Source organism: Archocentrus centrarchus, chromosome 22 (genome assembly GCF_007364275.1).
Source record: "Archocentrus centrarchus isolate MPI-CPG fArcCen1 chromosome 22, fArcCen1, whole genome shotgun sequence".
In the NCBI taxonomy this organism is placed as follows: Eukaryota; Metazoa; Chordata; class Actinopteri; order Cichliformes; family Cichlidae; genus Archocentrus; species Archocentrus centrarchus.
In genome coordinates this window covers 28,137,999-28,161,290 of record NC_044367.1, presented here as the reverse complement: position 1 = coordinate 28,161,290, position 23,292 = coordinate 28,137,999, and the positions used below count along the sequence as shown (strand labels likewise).

The following is a 23,292-nucleotide window of genomic DNA, read 5'->3' as shown; positions in this document are numbered from 1 at the left end:
TGTCTTCAGAGATGAAGATTTTTTCCACCTGATTCCGATGAAAGTGCACGAGGATGATCTCCTGGACGGGATGTCGAAGGGTTCCTGTGATATTCTGATGACTTGCATCCCACTGCACATGCTCCGCGTGGGTGACATCAGTCCGCTGTACAAAGCAACATGCATGACTCACCTGTGAATTTCAGTCATGAACATGTTTGTTGGTAGTGCTTCCTGTGAGATCTTTGCTCACTTCTTGAATTTAGTGGGATGGACGTTCTCCAACGCTTAAACTCAGTCAGAGCCTGTTACTTAATTAGCTCGATAGCCTGAGCGCTGTGTTCACCATCAAAGGGAATTCACTCAGCCAAGTGTGTGGAAACTGTTACTGGAGGACCCAAAGCACTTAATGCCACAGAAGACAGTGGAAAACCAGAGTGCTTGCAGCGTGGCCTCTTCTGATGCACCAAGTGAAAAATTAATTATTTGGCTCCAGTTATTGCCCACATCTCGCACACTTGCAATTTGCAGTGCATGAGCGGCTTGCGCCATGCTGTGTGGAAAAAATTTGCCCTGTATTATGTTAATAACGTGTAATGAAAACAAATACAATCGCACTGTTGACTTTAATAAATTAACAAAGTTTTCCACATTGCCTTTGATGTGACTCGAAGAAAGTAATTACAAAGCTTTCCTCCAAGATTCGTGTGAGCACATAATTGGATTTTCCAGTGCAGCCGTTGCACTGGTTGAAGTATTGAAGTGTATTTTCCTCTGCTGTTGTGGGCGTTAAAAAGCACGTCAAAGCCAAACAATGGCTTCTCCATTGTTTTGACATAAAAAAAACACTCTCGTCCTATTTGTGAAATCCTCACTGCGGCTCAGCGGAGCTAATGGCTTCACAGCTGACTGTGGAGCAGCGCGTGCTGTCTTTTCAATCTGCAACACATCAGAATTAATCAAGTCACGATTGCAGCTGTTAGCCAACTTTGAATATGTGCCACTTTTCTTTCTTCCTGGCCTCTTTCTAACATGTTCCTGGTCCTCGCTCAAATGCAGAGCAGCCCCAAAGAAAACATCATCCTGTGTCTTCTGACACGGTGTCTCTGGGGCAGTGTGATCTGTGTCTTATCACTATTAAATAATTACAAGGAAGTCAGTCAATAGATTTATTTATCTGGTGAATAAAAGCACCTTGTATCATGCTGATCTTGTGACAGGGTTTATCTCGCCACCTCAAGCAAAATAAACAAGCGTCTTTTACCTCCTGACTCTGGTTAAATGTTTCACAAGGATCCCGATGAAAAGTTTTAGGTTGTGTTTGGAGGTTAGGTAATATTTTACCCTTTGCTTCTCTAATGTTTTTACATACTCCAGCTCAGTGTAAGTACATCTATTAGTTTACACATTTACACCTGAGAACTGAGCAGCAGAACAGCTGTCCTGGCCTTCGGTTACATGTCAGCTCAAGGACGTTTCTCAAGTAGTTTTGCTGCTTATGCAACATCTGCAGTTTCCGAGCTGCATGTACCCAATATAGCCAAAGTTTTCCACGCACGGCAGCATTTTATTTATCCGTGTGGATCTGATAGGCAGGGAGGTGATGTTTGATCTATAGATAGAGAAAGGAAAAAAGAATTTGGACACCTGGAAGTCCTGGGCTCAGAGTGCTCTCATAATGACTTAAGCTGCAGTTTCCAAACTCACAGTTTTATCCTTTATAAAAGAGGCCATGTTTGATTTCCTTATTTACAGTGTTAGAAGGCAGAATGGCACAATCCAGGGAGTCAGAGGTATCCAGAAATATTCACATGACCAGGAGATGGCAGATGTAACAGGACCTTTTTTTCATTTTTGGCATTTTATAATACTTTTGCTTGGAAGATTATTTCTGAAAAGATCTATTATTGGGTCCCTGAAACGCTGGAATCTGGAATGAGAATGAATCAATTTGGCTATCATAAGTATAACAAATGGCAGCTATTTTAATAATCTGCCAATTATTTAAATAATTCAAAGCAAAAATATTCAGTATTTTACAATTCCAGCTTCTCATATATGAGAATATGCTGTTTTTCTCCAAATATCTGCACACGTTGGAGTGTCCATCAGCTGTTTAATGACAGCATTAAGGCTTTTTCAGACAGTAGCCACATTGTTTTACTGTCTTCTTACAAAGATGGATCGAGAAGATGATAGCCGGATGAAAATATCCTGCCTTCTCGTGCAGTGCTGCACATCGTACGACCTTTATCTCAGGTTTAACCGTCCTCCACATCTGTGTGGCTCGCTGCCACGCTAATAAAGGTGTTAGTCAGTCTGAGGTCAAGCTGCATACTTTTCCTCACTGTAATCACATGGCCGTGTGTCAGAGCCTGCGCGCTGCTCTTAGCGCTGCTTCGCCCTTGCCAGCCACCTCTGCCACACTTCGCACATGCAGCGAAACACAAATGTTTAACCACACAATCAGGTGCACGCGCTTATTGCCCTCTGTGACTGAAGGCCCTCCTGCAGGAATTGTGTGAGTTTTCTTGCACAGAATACATGAGTTATGATTAATTTCCCCAATTTATCATTTTGCATCTGATAGTAATAAGCATCAATATTCCTCAAAGCTACACGTTTTTTTCCAACCAGATCATTTTTTCTTGGCCGTCTTGAGGTAATTTGTTTTTGGCTTCCAATAAAATAGGACCATATTTCAAATCTGTCCCTCTCTCGCCTTCATCTCCCCTCTTCCCTCTGCTCTCCTGCCTCTTACTTTCTTTCCTCACAACAGGATTTAGCATATCAATGGCGGATTAGTTCGTTTAACAAAAGCTTACTACTGCAAAGCCCCTTTCCACTTGTCTTTCCAGCCTGACTTGTGGACCTCACACAGCTTCTCTTCGCCCGGGCTTTGCTGCACGTGTGTGGTCGCGGCTGCTCGGCTGAATGGACTTACGTTTGAATATGACAAAAGACGCGCTTAGTCGCTATGGGCTTCGGAAATGTATGCAGTAGTATGTGTGGATGATGGTGTGTAAGGATGTGTATGTGCACAGGCGCACGCCGAATGGTTTATTTTGACATGTAGGAAGGAGAAAATGTATACAGGAATCTGCTTCATGTATCCACCCCCCACAGGTCAGGCTTCAGTTATCACTCTGTCCGTATGATCACAGCAGCAAACTGGTAACATGTCCCAAACCTGCCAGTCTATTGTTCTGCTACCATAGGCTTCCTCTGCTTTAGTAGGGCATGGAAAAAAGTATGTCCTCTGCCCTGGTAGTCGTTATGTTCTTGCCTGCAGATGCTGATGCTCTGGAATGGGACCCACGCTGTACAGTGGAAAGTGCTGCGTGAGGAGCCAAGAGGAGGTGACTCAGGCTGGCTAGATATGGGCATCAACCTCAGCTTTCGTGTGTGTGTGTGTGTGTGTGTGTGTGTGTGTGTTTGAGTGCAGGCGTGTCAGGCGAGTGGAGGAAAACCCTACTGTGACACTGCAGCCGTCTCAGGAAGGATGCCCCCCTTCTCCCGCCTTTGGTGCTGATGGCTTGAGCCATGTAACATTAATCACCTGAAAGCGTGACAGGGTTTAGGATGTAGATGTGTCAGCTGAGGGATCGAGCTGGAAAGCTTTCATTATGCAGTCGCGTGCCTCGGTTTTACACTCGGAGCGTGATTAGCAGTTAACGTCATGGCTGAACAGATTTTTCTAACTAGGAGAAAGTTACAAATGAAATTAAAGCATAATAGATACAGACAGAAATAAACTTATCGTTCATGGAGTTATGGGGAAACTTATCCCAGCATGCACAGGGCAAGAGGTGAGGCGCCTGCTCAGACAGGTAACCGGTCTGTCAGAGGGGTATCGTGTGACCGGGAAGCATTTTGTTTGATGTCCAGGCTGTCGCTGCACAGACCACCGACTTCTTACCCCGACTTTCAGTACTGAGGCAAAGCTTTGAATTTCATCAGGCAGTGAATTAAAAAAAGAAACAGTAGTTTTTAGAAATAGTAGAAATGAGCAAACTCCAATTCACTTAAAACTGAAACTAGAGAATCCCACATTTATGACTCAGTTCACCCAAATTCAGTTAACTAGTTAATATCTAGTCTTATTGATCTATCAGTGAGATCTGTCCCTCCACTCCTGAACACTGGGGGTGAAATTAATATACAGTATATTACATTCAACACATGAAATGGTGGCTGGTCCAATAAGCATGCAGCGCACCCTTGCATGTCTGCAGTTGTCTTAATGCTCATTTCTTTATATTTTGCTTGGAACATGTGCAGTTTCAGTATTTGGTGTGACCGCCTTTATTCTGCAGCACAGCCTGAAGCCTCTGAGTCTTCAGGAACAGTCCTCCAGCTTCCTGAAGGACATTCAAAGCTCTTCTTTGGATGTAATAGACATACACTAGGTTTTCAGCAAATAACTCTTTGCTGTAAAAATTCTGTTTGCATTTTTTTGTAGATTCATATAGAATAGAATAGAATGCCTTTATTGTCATTATACAGGATGTACAATGAGATTGGAGCAGAAATGAAGAAATGGAAACAAATTATGTGTTTTTGCGACAGGTAACAAAGTAACAAAGTGCCTAAAGATACCAATTAAAACTGGTTCTTTACTAAGTCCCTCCCTTGAGTTCGGTGCCTTTTCATGCTTGAATGATTCAGCGCTCCAACCAACCAACATGCTCGGGTACAAGGAACGGACTGATGTCCCAAGAAAATGAGAGTGAACGAGGGCTCGCTCAAGACTTTTGCACAGTATTTGTGTATTTGTTTGTATTTATAATCATTAAAAAGCATTTTAGTTATTCTTGGAGTGCACCTTTTGACAGTTTATGAATGCTTTTGTGAGCACCCATGACTGCTGGGTCTTTTCAGTGGAAAAAACCATTGCGGTATAATTTTCCATTTTGCTGTATAATTTTCCCCTGGGGGAAATTGTTCCCCTCCACACGGGGCGATCTGAGTGCAGGTTGGGGGCGGGGGTCCAGCTCCGTTGTTGGAATGTATCTGCAGTACCAGAACGAGGCTGTGTAGTTATCGGTTACTTTGCGGGAGTTACATTTTTACCGTTAGGCGTTTCATCCTTCTGGCTTTGTTGACACAAGTCATCTGATACACTCATGTTTTCCCCAGGCCATTAATCTGTCTCGCTGTCTCCCTCTCTGTGTTTCTTGGCAGTTATAAACCACCAGGTGTCTTATGTGTCCTGTGCCCAGACACTGCACCGACCCCTGGTGCTCCCAGGACACAGTGGCATTGTTCTGTGTGGCCCATTGTATGTGACCCTGGTTCAGGGGGAAACAGCTGGTGGATTCTTCAGTACCAACCTGCTTGGCATCAAGGCTAGGCTCTTGCCTCGGTGTTAAACTACAGCGTCCCAGTTCGTGCAGGACACCTCTGAAAATTCATTGACTTTTTCCGCAGTGTCAGGTGTGCAAACGTGTTGTTGTGCTGTGCAGGTTCCTGCTATTCAGAGCGCTTTTCTCCTCTGAGCTTTGAAAAAATCTGAGCAAAGAGAAGAGGTCCTTGCCAAGTCGAGATTCAGTAAGTTTCACTTTGAATTGACCTTTTGATGGTGTTTCCTCCTCTGAAAATACCGTAGATGTGCTGCAGAGCCCGTGCACAGCAGCAGTGAGCAGACGCCACAGCTGGCCATGTGGACAGCAGATACAGTGTGTGCACATTTCATTTTAGTCCTATTCCTGTGACAAGAACATCGCTCTCTAAGAGGTTATGGGCTGCCCTCAGTACAGGAAGTGACTCAGTATTGACTGGCGCTGCACTTCCTGTATGCTGATTCTTCTGTACTCCTCTCAGGATGTTTACCTCCTCCTTCTCCCCGTCTACCTCTCCCGCCCTCATCCCCACCCCTTTCCTTGATCATGTGACTTTATGTCGGTGTGCTCAGCTCCGGCTCATGACCAGCTTGTTCGCTGTGAGTGACGATCGCTGCCGTTAGAGGTTTTAGCCGCGCTTGAATCAAAGTGATTCATCGTTTGGCAGAAAATTGTTAAACTCGAGTGTAAACAGTTCAATAATTACAGCAGACACATAATATATCAGTGCACTGATTTCTTATTTATACGAATATGTCACTGTGCTCATGAAACAAGCACAAAGTGGAACACGTGGACTTTCTAAGTTGATGAAAATGGGAGCCAGTGTTTACTGAAGGGTCCTCTTAGCTGCATTTATTCCAAATATATGATGCAGATTCTTCTGAGGGAGGAAAGGGGGCTCTCTTCCTGAGCCAGCGGGTTCACAATACTCGACACCAGCAGTGATGTAAGCTACTGGAAATGACATAATGTGAGTGTGTGTGTGCGCGTGTGTGTGCAGGAGATTTACTGTAGAACGAGCTCTGAAATCAGACAAGTGGCTCCCTCTTTTTTTATTTTCTGTATTAGATATTGAGCCACTGCAGTGCACAACCATAAATGTGCATGTACTGGGGGATTGTGCACAGAGACATTTAACTTTATCAGGGTTCATTAGGCCTAAACTCGAACCTTCATGTTTGTTTTGTTATATCTCCACTTGTATCTCCAGTTCCCAGAGTGTGGCTTCTTTGGCATGTATGACAAGATCCTGCTGTTCCGCCATGACTTAAATGATGAGAACATCCTGCAGAGGCTGACCTCGGCTGAAGACATCCACGAAGGAGACCTTATTGAGGTGGTGCTTTCTGGTATGTAAAACAGACCTGTGTAATTTCTTGCCTTACAGTAAATGTCTTTTTACAATTTATGCACATTTTCCAGCCTCCTAAATGAGCGCAGTTAAGACCTGATCAAAACAGTACGAACTGAATTGCTAGTAGGCATATTTATAAAGGAAAAACATTTTTGAACGGCGCTCTCTGCAAATAAAAAAACTGAATCCAGTTTAATCTTCCTAATGTGAGTGTTTATAAGGACAGATTAGTTCATGGCCGGATTCAGGTGTTTAATGCAGCTGCAGGCACGGAGAGTGACCTTTGACCCATTTAAGAGGAGACACTTCAATTTATGCTTTTGCTATTTTGTGTCCAAAAATCATTCTAAAATCCACCAAAGCAACGTTTGGACGTTTTCTATTGTTTTACAATAAAAAGAGTTATAAAATAACTTTATTTATTATTTACATATTTAAGCACTCAGCTTCAGAGAAATGTTTGTGTTAATGCTGCGATGATACCTGCTACCTTTGAACCTTTATTACTAGTTTTCATTAATAAACAGCTCATAACTTTAAATACTGAGACTCATCATCTGAGCAGCACCTGCACCCGTCCCGGCTCTGCAGCCTTATTCATGTTTATAGTCAAAGATCATTACAGAAGGCTTTGTAGACTCATTGTTCAGAGACTGATTGATAGAAGAAAACATGGTGAAAATAGTTTTTCCTGGCTTTTGATAATATTTTGTTATTTATGAGAGATTTCCAAAAATCTTTGATTCAACAAATGAAACTTGGCGTCATCCCGTGTTCATAAAATAAATGTTTATGGTTATGCACTTTTTTGCATCTTAAACATTAGCATTTAGAGAGGTTGCAATAGAAAAGATAAATATCTAAACATAAATAATAAACTGGGGGCTTGTGACCTTTTTACCGACGTCCCCGTGTATTCAGAGGATTGCACCGATTTAATCAACCAAATTCTAAGTTTGGCACCACACTTCCTCCAGTTTCTTTATTATATACAGATTGTAATACAGAGCTGCGTGTTTGCTGGCACAGACTTCCAAAACAGGAAAAGAAAATCATATAAAATTCCTCCAAGCAGTACAAACCAAGTGTTTGAAAGTCCAAACACTGGTCTGACAGTAACAGACTTGGAGTCAGCTTCATTTTTGATATTTTGAGCCCAGTCGCAGCTGCCACACCTGCCCATAAACTCGGCCTGCCGTGTCCTGTCCCGCCGGGGTCGCTGTGAGCCTCCTCTGCGCTCTCCAAAACTTTGCTGTCCAAAATAAATATCAGCCTGAGGTGAATGAATGCAGACTGTCCTCTCACACACTTGCTTTTGTGATAAGTTTTTTTTCTTTCTTTCTCATCACTGTTTCCATCATTTCCCACCTTTGTAAAAGCTGCACAGGTGCTCGGGTTTTTCTTTATTTCCTGCGATGAATGGCTCGGCTTCCTCTGCGGTGCTGAGACCAACAAATGGCTTACAATATCTGTTCTGCTCCAGTCTGTTCTGCTGCTCCATCTGCCTCCACTGGGAAGCACCTGACACCACCTGTGCTGAATCCCCCCCCTCCTGGGCTGAGAGTATTGTTTGCAGGGATTTAGATGGGGGATGATTGTATAGTTTCAGGATCTGAGGATACTTGAGGCATCAGGGCGGAGGAATGTAGACTAAAGACTGGAGAACTTCCTTCTTTTTGTTTCTGTCTGTGTTTGTCTTGCGCTCTCTTTTGTGTCAGTCTTCGTGGCTCTCCTTCCCTCCTTGCTTTCTCTCATTCTAATCCCACCTACCTCAACAAATCCGTCTGCAGGTGTTCGCTCCCACAGTGGAGCCTAGCGGTTTATAATCTGGGATATAGCTGATGGTAAAAATGTAGAAGATCTCTGATTTGCTACATACGGAACACTTTTCATCTCACAATCGGTGAGCTTGACCTTCTTTTCGCTTGATGCTGAGCTTATGAAACATGATCTGAGACGTCCACGTTCCTGGGCCTTTCATTTGGTTCAAGCAAATATGAACCTTTTTCCACCACACGGTTTCTCTCCTGTCATCTTCTCCATTCATTTTTCTTCAGCTCGCTTGTTTTTGGATTGTGTGGCTGTGGGAGAGACGGTCTGAATATCTCCCTCTCTGCGAGGAGAAGGCACAAGTGGCTTTTTCTTGGCCGCAGGCTCAAAGAGAAAGGCTTGTTTTTCCTGCAGTAAGTGATTGTAGTCGACCCGTGGAGCGTAAACACGCTCTGATGTGCGGGGAGACCCAGCGGCCGCTGCGCGGGCCATCTCGACCCGTGAGGTTTGAGGCTCGGCCCGACCCGGTGTCCCATTGTTCTGTTTTTCACTCCTTCTTAAATTCCCACCCACTTTCACAAGCTCCTCGTTCTCCATCGGTGTGAAGCTAAAATGTTACAATACCTTCTGTTTGTCATGAATATAGCTGACTTGTTGTTGTGAGATGGAAACTTTTGACTCCAAATGGAAACTCGGAGCAAACAGACAGCACATTCATGTAAGGAGAAAAACATCGTGTCGGGTTTATGTTTGGAGCTGTTTGATGCTTATTAGCATGATAAGCATTACGTAACACCGTGACTGCTAAGAAGCGGCCAGTTGTTTTGCAGACGTGTGTACAGAAAGCTCATGAATGCTGCCTTTCACGTGTCTGTGCGCGCCGCGCGACATGTGACCGACCTCACTTCTTTCTTCTTCCCAAACTGCGACCATCACCCCACCAGCCTCTGCAGCTCCCACCGGCTGGCCTGGATGGTCTCAGATCTCTAATATTCCTGATAATGTCTGTAAATATTGTTCATTCCAGGGGTCACAGGCAGGTAACCTTTGACCTGTCCCACTAATGGAAATGTTGCCTTTTTTCTCACATTAAGAGGTCAGCTTAATTTAACCCGACTGCTTTTTTGGCGCCTTTTTCTTTCCTCCAAATCTGAACTTGTTTTCTGCCCTGTGGGAAGTTTCCTCTTTATTCACAGCTGATTTTAAATGAAGGACATTTCATCACACCAGGTGAGAAGATGACTTTGGTTGCGTCGCTTCAAAGACAGGAAATGACACGTGCTGTGTGGCGTTACACGTTAGCACATTTGTTGCCTAACCCGTGTAGAAATTAAGCGTCCCCTTGTTGTTCACTGCAGCCACATAAATGCTTTCATGGGACAGAGAGGAGAAGGTACAGTCACTCACTCACACACACACACACACACACACTCAGCAGCGTGACCTTCACCTTACTCATCTTCACATCTTTGGTGAGTCACAGCCATGATTAGCCGCTCTTGCTGCCAGTGATGAGTTCAGTGTGTGTTTGACACAAAACTCTGGAAACGTGAAGGGAAATAAGAGCGAAACAGGAAGAGAGCCGCACTCAGAGATCTGCTCAGTTCATGTTCGGTCCTTAATAACAAACAGGAATAAAATGCATTTCTCTGGTGTCTGATGGGTGTGTCTCGTCGCTTGACTCAAATGATCACACTCGGGTTGTGCAGATGTGACGCCCTCTGCTGCAGCAGTAGGATATAGCATCCATGTGTGTTTGCAGTAAGTGGAGCGTGTAGTCTTACTACAAGCTCACATGCATGTAGTAAGAGTGTATTTACTGCAGTATTAATGTGACATTAAAAACTGTGTTCCCAAACACACACGATCCTCTTTTCTTTCTGATTTTTGATCTTTTTGGTTCATTTCTTCAGTCAAACCACCTTTTTTTTTTTTCTGTTTCTAGCTCAGGCCACCGTTGAAGACTTCCAGATCCGACCCCATGCCCTTTATGTCCACTCCTACAAGGCCCCCACCTTCTGTGACTACTGTGGCGAGATGCTGTGGGGGCTCGTCCGGCAGGGGCTTAAATGCGAAGGTTAGACGCTCACGCACACGCTGACATGCACACAAATTTGGATGAATATCACCGAATTCCCAAGATCTTCTGCTTTATCTGTGCCTTCCTTTTACCGTATCCCCACTCAGACGCAGAGCCAAAAACACACCATGTCTCTGACCTTGGCAGTATATCAGGGAGATGTGGCCCAGGCTCAGTAGCCAATGAAGTGCCTGACATTCAGATCCCAGTAGAGCGCTGTCACACCAGCTTTCCTCTCATTCTTTTCAGATTGGTGGCTCATAGTTGAATTATGCTCGTGTGTTTTCATGTCATTAAGCTGCATTTGAAGTTCTTCACTCACAATGAATAAAGTTTAAAGAGCTGATTTACATTCTCGTGCTGAGCGTGTTTACCAGCAGGATCTAATGTGTTCTAATGTGTTCTAATGTGATCTGGGTTTTTTGTTTTAAGGATGTGGGCTAAACTACCACAAGCGTTGTGCCTTCAAGATCCCAAATAACTGTAGCGGTGTGAGGAAGAGACGACTGTCCAACGTCTCGCTGCCTGGACCGTCCCTCTCTGTGCCCCGACCTTTACCTGCTGAAAATGCAGTGGTTGTCCTGGACGAGGTAAGCTGCGAGTGCTGTGAGTGTGATACAAATGAGCAAACCCAAAACTATGCAGCGCGTATTCTCTGAACAAAGAGGGGAGACGTGATGATTGTTGTTTCATCTGCACACATAAAATGAACTGGCTGCAGCTTTGACATCATCTTAAGTCAGAATGGAAGCAGACAATTGGCCAAGAATGTGAGGCAGACAATCCACATGCAGCTCACAAGCTGTGCCTCACTGTCAAATGTTCCTAAACGTATCAAATAAAATGGCTCTTTTCCATGAGCGAACCTCCTGGGCCCTGTTGTAGAACACCAGTGATGCAGAAAATTGAATTGAGCTGCACAGAGCTCTGCGGAGAGATCCTCAGTGAGGTCTTATGAAACACGCTGAGATATTCTCCTCCTGTCTTTGTCCCTCCAAAAGGTCATCAGGAAATGTAATTATGCTAATGACATTAAAAGTCCATCGAAGTCCAAGTTTATGTATCTACTACACTGAAGAACGCTCCATTCCTGTTTTATTTTATCTGCTTGATTTCTTCACATAACATCAGAACTAAACTCTTATGTGTGGCGAGGATGACAAATCTAATCTTGTTTTGACCACTAGAAATGTGCAAAGCCGTTCTAGCTTTCTATGACAGATTATTTATTTGGCTGGCTCTTCCTGCCTCTTCCTTCCTGCATATGGTTTTTAATTCTTCCCCTTTTTCCATCCAACCTCAGCAGCAGAGGTCCCACCAGGAGGCAGGGAAGCGCATCCCGTCCTGGAGCGGCAGGCCTATTTGGATGGATAAGATGGAAAAGAGCCGGGTCAAGGTGCCGCACACCTTCGCCATTCACACCTACACTCGTCCCACGATCTGCCAGTACTGCAAGCGCCTGCTCAAAGGTCTCTTCCGCCAGGGCATGCAGTGTAAAGGTAGGCTGACCTGTGAAGATGGAGTTATAGAGAGGTGGATAGGCAGCGCTTTACCATCATTATCAAATGCATTCGAGTCATCTGCAAATTTTGCTTGCTAGATTGCAGATTCAACTGCCATAAGCGCTGTGCTTCGAAGGTACCGAGAGACTGTTTAGGGGAGGTGGACTTCAATGGAGGTGAGTTTACACCCGGTTTCAAACTGACAGTTGTTTCTGTCTGATATTTACAATTCTAAATAACGTCCTAATAATATGATTGTGTAGAGCCAGCCAGCCCCGGGCCAGACTCAGACACTACCATGGACACTATGGAGGTAGACAGCAGTGATATGGATTGTGGCAGAGGAATAGATGATCCAGATGAATCATCCACTCCAGATGAGAGGATGTTTGAAATGGATTCACCACTGCTGGACAGAGAGAAGGATGAAGAGCCCATCAAGACTATTAGGTATGAACATTTGGTCAGCTGTAGTCAAAAGAAGACAATCTGCACTAATGTATATTTGATGTTGTGGCATCCCGCCCTTCCATGGAGGGCAGCAGTAAGACCCCCGTACAGAACAGAGCAGGCATCAGTGACGGGGACACGACTGTTGAAGTGGGGGCGGGTTGCAAACTGGTTTGCACATGCTCAGCAGCAGCAGGAGGGCTAAAGTACCTTAAACAGCACAGCCTAAGAGGGAACTGGACACGCAGAGGAGGATCAGCTGAGTCATCAGCTGATGTGGGATGGATTGTAACAGAGTTCACGCCAACTACCCACTCAGGTGGTTTTTGTTGATATTCTGCTTTAATTGAGCAGTTTAGTAAAGAAGGATCAGAAACAGGAGGGGGGGGGGGCATTTAAGGTCACCAGCCTGATTCAAACTGGGGAATTTGAGGTTATTTTTTAACTCCTGGGTCTAACTTTCCAGTTCTTCTGTTTATTCTCCGGCTGCAGCTGGAGAGTTCGATGTTTCCAACAGCGTTACACAAAACAATAAAAAAATGTTTCACTTCTTATTGAGGATTTCTCAGGAAATACCTGCAGTGCTCCGAGTAGTGTTTCATTCCACTGTGCTCTAAGAGAGTTATGATAATTACGATGATCATCAATAAAATCTTCGTCTTACGTTTGCAGCCCTTCCACCAGCAGCAACATCCCCCTGATGCGGGTGGTCCAGTCCATCAAACACACCAAGAGGCGGAGCTCCACGGTGGTGAAGGAGGGCTGGATGGTTCATTATACAAACAGGGACAACCTGGTAAGACTGATAACAGAGGAGCTTAGCCTGAAATGCCTCTGCTTAGAATGTATGCTGGGGAAACCTCCCTCTGCAAAGCTGTTCACATGTGCTGAAATCAGCACTGAAGGTATCTTCCTTGTGAAATAGATTTTTTTTAAACTTGTGTAATATTTGTAGGTGGTCCATATTTTGCCATTTAGACTAATTTTGGTTTTCAATTTAACAGCGGAAGAGGCATTATTGGAGGCTGGACAGCAAAAGTCTGAGCCTCTTCCAGAACGACACCGGAGCCAAGTTCTACAAAGTAAGATTAAAACTATTATTTCTGTCGCGTTCTTGGAGAAGCGTGCCTCACACAGCACAGTATTATTCATTAGAGGATCAGGAAAATGCTCCGTTTAATCTAAGCTGAAGCAGTGTTGAGTCTATGGTGAGTTATATCATCAGTGCACCACTGTCTCATGATTCAGAAGTGTCATTTAGCTGTTTTCATATTCATGCATGAGGCTGTCTGTCACACCTATGAGAGATATTTAAATCAAATCTAACCAGTGGTGGCCATGTGACTCAGCTGGAGGGCTGTAAACTACCCTGTGGTCACTCCGGCCCAAAGAAATCCCCCTGTGGTTTTTCACTCTGCTGCCTGCTCTCTTCCCTGCATGAAGTGAAAGGGTCGCGTCGCTCAGAGTTTCTGGGTTTCGGCTACTTTGGTATCACTAACAGAAGAGGTGGGACGTTTGAAAATGTCAGCGTTCAGACTGTGTCATACAAAAGTGTTTTGATTAGGAGAAAAAAAGGTCATTTCTAAAAAGTGAGCCGGTGTTTGCCGTGAGTGAAATGTGATTTAAATGTGTAAAATGGGTTGAGGAGAATGTGTGACACTTCCCTCGCAGCGCTGTAGTCACTCATTACACTGCCACAGGGGCCTAATAGCACAGTAATTACACACTGAAGCCTGGGGGGGGGGGGGGCAGCCTGCAAGGTAAAGACTTCCACATGTGTGCCGGTGGTTTTGTGCGTGTGGGATGGGGGTGTGCGATTATCTTATTGTTCATCTCGCTTTGTGTGTTTGGAGACTTCAGCACCTCTTTGAGTGGGTGTGCTGCAGCGGGGTGGGTGGTGTGTAGGATGCAGCAGAGTTTCCAGTTCAGCTGAGTGTGTATCAAGCAGGTGGTCTCACACGGCGCTCTCTTTATTGCCCCGTCTCCATCCGTGCTGGCTGTGAAACAAGATTGGACAAACTTAATTCCCTCTCCCTTCTCTCCCAGCTATTCTGTCACACCCTGCATCCCTGGCCACTAAATCCTGGGAGAGGAAACCTCACTGGGGACTGCCTCCTCGGGGTGTGTTTACAGGGCAGCTTTATGTGGTTCTTTATTATCAACTTGGCACTTGGCTATGTTTAAAAGCTTCAGGAGGCTAATTGAAGGCTTGCTGTAAATCTCTTTTATCCTCCAGTTTGGTCTTTGCCTGTTGCTTCAGAGTGGGGGATTTTTTATCTGTGATAGATAACGTGAAATTATTTCCTGTAGTAGAAATGTTTTTTTTTTTGTGTGTGGGGGGGCTCTTTACTAAAACCACTGATTCTCCATAAGTTCAGTTGGGATCCGGGAATCTGTCCGCCCTGGGCACTTTCCTTTCAAATCTCCCAAGTTTCTAGCCTGCTGCTCATCAGTGTGTGGCCGCCGTCCTCCCCTCTCCCCTCTTCTTTATACCTCCAGTCTGATTAGTGGTGGTCGCGCGGTGGCTTGCTTGCCAGGCATGGCAGCCATTTTCACCATTTGGAAGCCATAACGGCTACTCGTTTGAAGATGAGACCCCTGTACTTGTGGCTTTCTCTGAAGAAGCTTTCATGGGGTGGGGGGGCTTCTCTCTGTCTCTGCCAGACTGTGTAGCATCACACTGAAACACTGTACACACACCTCACCGCACACACGCTCACACGCGACCTCGTGGAGGAACGGTAGTCGCCTCGTCTTTTGTGTCAGTGCCAGCGCCTCGTGCTCAGACGGGGCCTCTTGCTGGCCCTGCCTTGTAATCAGGGAACCGGAGCACTCGAGCTGCCGCAGAGCGCGCTCACGTGACCGGGCCCTGCTAACCACAAGCACTTCATCTGATACTGTGTGGTGAGCCACGCAGAGGAGACAGCGTGCGCCTCTCTGAGTCCCCATTGGCTGGAAATCGTCAGTATTTTTAATTTTGGCCCTCCCTCCTCCCTTTGATTTGACAGTGAGTTAGAAGGGGATGGGGGGGACTTTTAAAGTGTAGTGCAGCTCTGCTTTCTCTGAGTGCTCATAAGACAAGAGAAGAGGAGGGCAGAAAGTTGGAGCTCGGACCTCTGAGTGTGGAGTGTGAGTCTCTGTATTATTATGTCCATCTTTGGTTGAGAATAATTGTTTATTTGCTAATTTAGTCACATGATTTTTCCTGTTCTTAAATATAAACGATTAACTTCCATTTCTATGTTTTATAGTCAACATTTTAGTCGTGGATCGTTTCTCTTTTTGCACTTTTTAAAAAATCTTTCCTTTTTTTTCCACCTCATTATTTTAAATGTGCAGACACTGTGTGGATGGGAGGTGCATCTGTGTGTTTTGGTCTCTTCTAAACTTGACCTCTGACCCCATGTGCTGGCTGAAATATTAAGAAAGAAGGAAAAGAATACTTTAAGAAATGCAGAATGTGCTCTTTTATGTTTCACCTGCGTCTCTTATCAGTTCTCCCTCATTGCTTCTGCAGGAAATCCCTCTGTCTGAGATCCTCCAGGTGGAACAGTCCAGAGACTACAGCAGTCTGGCTCAGGGCAGCAACCCTCACTGCTTTGAGATCATCACAGCCACCATGGTCTACTATGTAGGGGAGAACAACGGCAGTCACTACCACAGCCCTGCTCTGGCCGCCTCTGGAGTCGGCATGGAGGTGGCCCAAGGCTGGGAGAAGGCCATCAGACAGGCCCTGATGCCCGTTACTCCTCAGCCCAGTGTGGCCAGTGCTGCCGGCCAAGGCAAAGACCACAGTAAGCAGAATTTATTAGAACCTTCTTGTGCTAAAACTCCTCATGATGTGTGCCTGTATGAACATGGGAGAACAAGCATGTACTACAGAGCAAAAGCCTGCTGGCTCTTCAGTGTTTGCCAGCTCGTGGGTCTTTGGTTAGCTGGATGAGGCAGAGTCATTACCTGCTGTGGCCACGGCGAATCAGAAGTGTCTGCTCAAATAGAAAGAAGAGCTCTCTCTGCCTCATCGTCGGGGACGCTTAAACTACTCTGATGACCTTAAATTAACTTAAAGTTGATGTTGCTGGTTAACTTCTGATAGGCTGGGAAAGCCCTGTTTCAGTGTCTGTGGGCCAGAGGAAGTGAGGTCAGCGTTTGGGGATGACAGCAGTGTCAGTAGTGAAGTGACACGACAGTACAGAAAGTGGTCACAGCAGAGATAATATCACCTTAGTCTTCAAACGAGAGGCAGAGAAAGGAGATGTTTGATGTTCTGTGATTATAAGTCTGTGATTATAAATGCTCGTTAACACTGAAGGTTTGTACGCACAGACGTGACATCAGGAAAGACGCTGGAGGCCATACCTGATAAAATAGCTGAACACCTGCTGAGAAATGAGAACGTGCTGCTTAAAACCCGCCTCACTCTGCAGATCATTTACTGCTGAACTGTAAGCAGATGAAATGCAATGATATTAACATTTCATCTGCAAACGATGAGCGTAATTTATGAGGTTCTTTCTGAAATCAAAGCATTGCCTCAGAGGGAAATTAAATGTTTGTGTCCAGCATGAGCTCACAAACAGTTTTCTACTGGCTTTTATCTCCGGCTTTCTATTCAGTGCCTCGGACAGAATTCCTTTCTGCGGCCGTCTCAGTTCCCGGTTTTGAAATGCATCGCATACTTTCAGCATTCAGTCACACATAGCTTTCCAGATCAATTTTATAGCCAATTTATTGTGTAATAAAATGCTTCATTATGTGGAGCTGTGGTTTATTGCGTGCAGCTGTGATAAGATGGCAGGTTGTGGAAAAAAAAAAAGAAATACCAGTATTTGAGCAATGTATCTGTGATTACAGTTGCTTAAGGATTGAGTGTCTGCTTTATGCATTGGTGAAAGATGTTTTTTTAGTTGCTGAATGTGGAAATATCATGTGTTTCCCCTTCCAGAAGAGCTGTCTATTAGCATATCCGTGTCCAACTGCCAGGTCCAGGAGAATGTGGTAAGTGGAGCTTCTTTTTTCTTTTAGATGCTGTTGCACAATTTCCCATCACAGCTCGCAAATTTATGCACGCATGTGCTATTAAAGTTGCTGCTGTGGTATGATCAGAAATGATTTCCTAGTGTGCCTTTTGCTGAAACCTCCAGTGGAAGCTTTTATGCTGCAGAAATGGGGAAGCTGCAGACTCGGTTTTTTTGGTCACGGACTTTTCGTCTCGGTTCCACTTCTGCATTGAGCGAAAGTTGCATATTTGGCAATACCTAAAAACATTTTGGAAGGGCTGCAGTTATGCCAAAACCAAAGATGATGTAACTGTTTATGGCTGCCAGTTTCAGCATGGAAAGTTAACTTGAATGTTTCCACAGGAAGAGTAAAATACAGCAATTAACAGTGCAAATTATGCCTGTGTAGGATATTGCCTCCGTGTACCAAATATTCTCGGATGAAGTGCTGGGATCGGGCCAGTTTGGCATCGTGTACGGAGGTATGCATGTGCTTTTATTAAAAGGAACATTTTATATGCTGCGTCTGTGTCGGTGCTGCAGATTGAATTTGTTTTCTTTATTAGGCAAACACAGAAAGAGCGGCAGAGATGTGGCCATCAAGGTTATTGACAAGATGAGATTTCCTACCAAGCAGGAGAGCCAGCTACGGAATGAGGTCGCCATATTACAGGTAATCAGTCATAACAGTGACAGGAAGTAAATTCACTCTCAGTATAGTCCCTGTTTGGAGCCTTTGTACTTGCAGTGGATGGTAAGTCTGATGCTACGCCTGTTTTTCTTCAGAATCTGCATCACCCGGGCATCGTTAACTTGGAGTGCATGTTTGAGACGCCTGAGCGGGTGTTTGTCGTCATGGAGAAGCTGCACGGCGACATGCTGGAGATGATCCTCTCAAGCGAGAAGAGCAAACTGCCAGAACGAATCACCAAGTTCCTCGTCACGCAGGTCTGCGTCGCTGAAACACGCTCTCCTCCCTTTCCCTCGCTCTTCTTCACCTCTCGGTTCTCAGATCAAGATTCCCGATACTCATCCCACCTTTCCCCGCCCTGAAGCTGAGCCTGACAGTCACTGAGAATCAGGCAGCATGTGTCATTGAGTTCCACACTGACTTCCCAGATTTCATATCAGCCCCCATAATTCTCTACCCTCATTTTCTTCCCTCTCTCTGTGTCCTGGTTTGGGGTGTGATGGGGCTCCAGCTCTGGGGCCTGTTTATTCTTGTGGTGAGCTGATTGGGGGGAACTGTTTACGGGCTTTGGTCTGGGATTTGGGCATCACGGCCTCCTCCCTGGCCGTGGATTACAGCACTCAGTATGCTGGTGGCTCTGTGGCCTGATTAGAGGGGCAGCGGGCTCCGTGGATCTCGGGTACCAAACGGGAGCGGGGCCATTAACAGCGCCCCCATTAGCTGCGGCGGCCTTGGCTCAGATGTGGTTTGGAGGACTTCTGTCAAAGCCGGGGTCAGGATAGGCGAGCCCGGCGCTCTGCGGTCTTGGGGTGGGGCCACAGGCAGACATGCATGCAGCACTAACTACACGAGGCCTTGTGAATATAGATGAGATGATCTCATGGCTCTATATGACAGCGCTGGTCAGGATGGAAGCATTTAAGGGCATTAGTATGCTTTACTGCTACTATTTTCCACATGGCAGCACCGTGGAGACTCTAAATAGCACGCTGTTTATGGCATACGCTCTTTTCATTAAACTCGTTAGAGTAAACTCTGCTTCTTGTGTTTGCAACAGATCCTTGTGGCCTTGAGACATCTGCACTTCAAAAACATTGTTCACTGTGACCTGAAGCCTGAGAATGTACTACTGGCCTCTGCAGAGCCTTTTCCTCAGGTAAGAGAATTAATATTTATGTATTATTTTGCTGTGTGCACACGCGTATGTTGACCACAGCGTTTTATTTTTTCCAGGTGAAGCTGTGTGACTTTGGCTTCGCCCGCATCATCGGCGAGAAGTCCTTCCGGCGGTCGGTGGTAGGAACTCCGGCTTACCTCGCTCCAGAAGTGCTGCGCAGTAAAGGCTACAACCGCTCTTTAGACATGTGGTCGGTGGGAGTGATTGTGTACGTGAGCTTGAGCGGGACGTTCCCTTTTAACGAGGACGAGGACATTAACGATCAGATCCAGAACGCAGCCTTCATGTACCCCCCCACGCCCTGGAAGGACATCTCTGCAGAGGGTAAGAGTCAGAAATCACCAGTGCTCGATCTAATCGGTCCTTCCTGTCTGTAGGTCGTTGTTGCACCTGCAATTTAAATGATATTCACACATGGAGCTCCTCCCCACCCACACGTCTGGGTCGTCTGAACTTTATAGCAGCTTTTGTTTGTCTGTGGTTGAAATGAATCACTTTCAAATCTCCCTAACTGCCCAAGCTGCAGCTCCTCCCACTCACTGTACATTTTATATTAGAGGGTAAAATAGCTGAAGGTTTATATATTAAATGAGTTTCGTTTCCTCCACAGCCACAGATCTGATTAACAATCTCCTCCAAGTCAAAATGAGGAAAAGGTACAGCGTGGACAAGTGTCTCAGTCATCCCTGGTTACAGGTAGGACACACCTGCTGATTTTCCTCTCTTTAAATTGTAATTCAAGCTAATTCTGAGTCATAATTCTGTCAGGTCATCAGTTTTCCTCATTATTAAAAAGAATCTACAGATGAGTCGTCTGAAGGCGTCCACCCACTCGTGTGTTTTTGGCACTCTTGAATTTCTAGGTCAGGATTATTCAGAGTAGAAGTCAAAAAACCACAACAGTATTAGCTTTATGCAGCTGGCGGTTATGTTCCTGTGATGTATGAATGCACTCGTGTTATAGACGCTGAATAACCCAGTTTATCTTGATAATAACAATGTTTGGCACATGTGGCCCAGACTTAGACGGTAAAACCTGCAAATTACAGGGAACCAAAACTGTGTCTAAATTCTGTGAGTTCAGATTTACTTCCAGATCAAGGAGAGAAATGACCCGACGGGACTTTTGTGCCTGTTTTGTTCAGGACTATCAGACGTGGCTGGACCTGAGGGAGTTTGAGACGCGGCGAGGCGAGCGCTACATCACCCACGAGAGCGATGACGCGCGCTGGGAGGAGTATGCGGATGAGCACTGTCTCGTTTACCCCAAACATTTTATTATGGCTCCCAACCTGGATGACATGGAAGAGGACCCCTAGTGGCGTGGGAGACTTACTGCATTACATGTATCTCACAGGGGAGTTTTTCATGAAGCTTTGAGAGTGGCAGGTTTTCCCTCCAGAACTCCAGAAACAGAGAGAAGCCAATCAGGTGGAGGGTCACTCTCCTGAGGCTGTAACGGGGGGGGGGGGACCCAGCAGACGTGTGAAGCGCTGCTACAAGCAGCCAGCAGGTAGAGATGCGCGTCACAGGAGCGCATTAAGAAACTGTCGCGGGAGACGAGCGCTCCCGTTTGCTTTTTGTATCATATGAAATCATTCCATGGATTTGCTCGAATCTGGTTCATTTTCTAAGAACTGTCAGAATAATATTAAAGAACACAGTTATGGAGACCTTTGAGTAATGATGGCCGTGCTGTTGATGGAACAGTTCAGTTAAAAGCTCACAGCAGGATTAAAGGGCACTTTTCACAAGGGATTTACAGCCTGTTTGTGAGACTGTCCTTCAGCACGAAACTGGAACCATCACAAAGATTTGTATGTTTTTATTAATGTATTTTAGTAATTCTGGTAGGATTTTGCACTATGTTACTAATTTACAAAGCAACTGAATAGAAACACTATTCGGTCCTACATTTCCCATCAGTTTAAGAAGGTGTCACCCAGTATTAGCTCCGTGGTCACAGAGCCCAGCAGGTATCCTAACCTGCACCTGTTCACAGTGTGATCTGTACTGTTGAGTCTGAGCAGCACACACCTTTCACTTTAACTTTGTGAAGGCCGTGACCCTGAAGTGTGTTTGAATGCAATAATGGAGCCACTTGGTTGAAACAAGGAATGGACTCTTTTTTTTTTTCTGCATCATGTTTCTGTGCCCCCCCCCCTTTGTATTTTCACTGCGTTCTTGAACGTGACTGTTGAGGAGCTCCAGCTCTGGGATGTGTTTTTGATGTTCTGCAGGGTTGCGGTCGAATAGTCCAAAGAAATCGTGTCCTGTGCATTTTTCCTCTCAGCGTTTGGGAAACATCATGAGGTGAAGGAGAGAATCCGGCTGCACTCACACTAACATACTTAATACTGTGATGATGGATCATGTTGACATGGTTTCCAAAGATCAACTTCACCCTTTGCTGTCTCACCTGGCTTTCTGCTCACTATATGAACATGGAAATCCTTCCATCCATACAGCCATTTTCTGCTCCTTGTCTCAGTCGAGGGGGCAGCAGAGAAGCCCAGACCTCCCGCTCCCAAGCCAAGTCTTCTTGGGGGGGGGGGGGGGGCACCTTGGCTCTGGGGCCTCCTCCTAGTATGACATGCCCAAAACACCTCATCTAGTAGGCATCCAGGAGATATCCTCTTCAGATGCTCAGACCACCTCAGCTAGCTCCTCTTGATATGGCAGAGTAGCAGCTCTGCTCTGAGCCCCTCCTGAATGACTCCACCCTATCTGAGGGAGAGTCGGACCACCCTTTGGAGGAAGCTCATTTCAGATCCTGTGATCTCACTCTTTCAGTCAGCACCCAGAGCTCGTGGCCATAGGTGAGTGCAGGAAACTAGATCAGCAGGTAAACTGACAGCTTCACTTTTACGCTCTCAGCCTGGAACAGCATCTTCATCACTGCTGATGCTGTTTCAGAGGAGCATTTATATTTATTAGTTATCAAATGAGATAAGTAATATTATTTGTCACATCTGACATAAATATTTAATTAAGGCTAGAACAAAAAGGAGGACTACGTGTTTCTCTGTTACAGATACAGCAGTGAAAAAAAGCCTGATGCACTGAGGACAGTTACTCCTCCTCCTCTTCGATTTTTTTCTTCAAGCTAAAAAGATGATGGAGTTTAATTCACACCTTTATTGGAGCTTCTAAAACTGAATGAAGTCTGACTCACATGCCCTCCAATTAATAATGCATTCTTTATTTGTAACACGTTACAAAGTGCTCAACATAAGGCTACATATACAACTACATATGCAAATTTTACTACAGTAAAGCAATGCTCAATAGTTTAGGTTTAAAATGTATTAACTGTTCAGAACATATAAACATATTAGGAGGTTTTGGCCTAAGATGGAAAACATGGACATTTCCATGATGATCTGCATCCCGTTTAGTGGTTATTGATCGAGCGGTGGATGTATGTCCTCATGTTTCATAAATGATGGTCAGTGGATCCTAAAACAAAGGAAACACTGAAGCACCTTTCCTCAGCTCATCGTGGCTGCAGTTCACTCAGTTAAAAAAAAATCACTATTGGACCACAACCCTGGAAGTGGGGGATCCTGAGTTTCACACAGAGCAAAGCTCCGTGTTCGTTATGCCGTCTGGAGCGTGTCAGAGACTGGTGTGTTTGGGAGCGTGTTCCTGTTTCCCTCTGTGTTGCCGCTGGATTGGCAGGTGTCAGTGTTTTGTATATTTCAGTACATACCAATGAAATAAAAACCCAACTGTAAATGAAACATTTCTTTCTGTCACAGTTTATTTATATGCCGTCTGTCTGGAGAAGACCCCTCAAAGAGCTTCACAGTAAAAAATAAAGGGCTTTGGATCTGTGTGCATGAGCGGCTCACGGTTTTGCGTGTGATTCATTGAGACGTGTGCGCGTAGCGGTTTCACATGTCGGATCCCGTTCACAGCAGCTGGATGTGATTGCTGCACCA

At 45.2% G+C, this 23,292-nt stretch overlaps 1 protein-coding gene across 2 annotated transcripts in view; it reads left to right on the top strand.

Moving 5' to 3' along the window:
* Positions 1-23,074, top strand: part of prkd3 (protein kinase D3) — a 34,796-nt gene extending 11,722 nt beyond the window's left edge. The window contains exons 3-19 of one of the 2 annotated variants that reach the window (XM_030718261.1): positions 6,535-6,673; positions 10,394-10,525; positions 10,961-11,118; positions 11,835-12,027; positions 12,129-12,206; positions 12,294-12,480; positions 13,153-13,276; positions 13,485-13,562; positions 15,998-16,274; positions 17,426-17,478; positions 17,890-17,962; positions 18,047-18,153; positions 18,267-18,428; positions 19,229-19,327; positions 19,405-19,672; positions 19,959-20,044; positions 20,494-23,074. In XM_030718261.1, the coding sequence (XP_030574121.1) occupies positions 6,535-6,673; positions 10,394-10,525; positions 10,961-11,118; positions 11,835-12,027; positions 12,129-12,206; positions 12,294-12,480; positions 13,153-13,276; positions 13,485-13,562; positions 15,998-16,274; positions 17,426-17,478; positions 17,890-17,962; positions 18,047-18,153; positions 18,267-18,428; positions 19,229-19,327; positions 19,405-19,672; positions 19,959-20,044; positions 20,494-20,667 (2,388 nt within the window). In that variant the 3' untranslated portion in view covers positions 20,668-23,074. Of the gene's footprint in view, positions 1-6,534; positions 6,674-10,393; positions 10,526-10,960; positions 11,119-11,831; positions 12,028-12,128; positions 12,207-12,293; positions 12,481-13,152; positions 13,277-13,484; positions 13,563-15,997; positions 16,275-17,425; positions 17,479-17,889; positions 17,963-18,046; positions 18,154-18,266; positions 18,429-19,228; positions 19,328-19,404; positions 19,673-19,958; positions 20,045-20,493 lie in introns of both variants that reach the window. The other variant, XM_030718260.1, reaches the window with a different exon arrangement.
* The last annotated feature ends 218 nt before the right edge of the window (positions 23,075-23,292 follow it).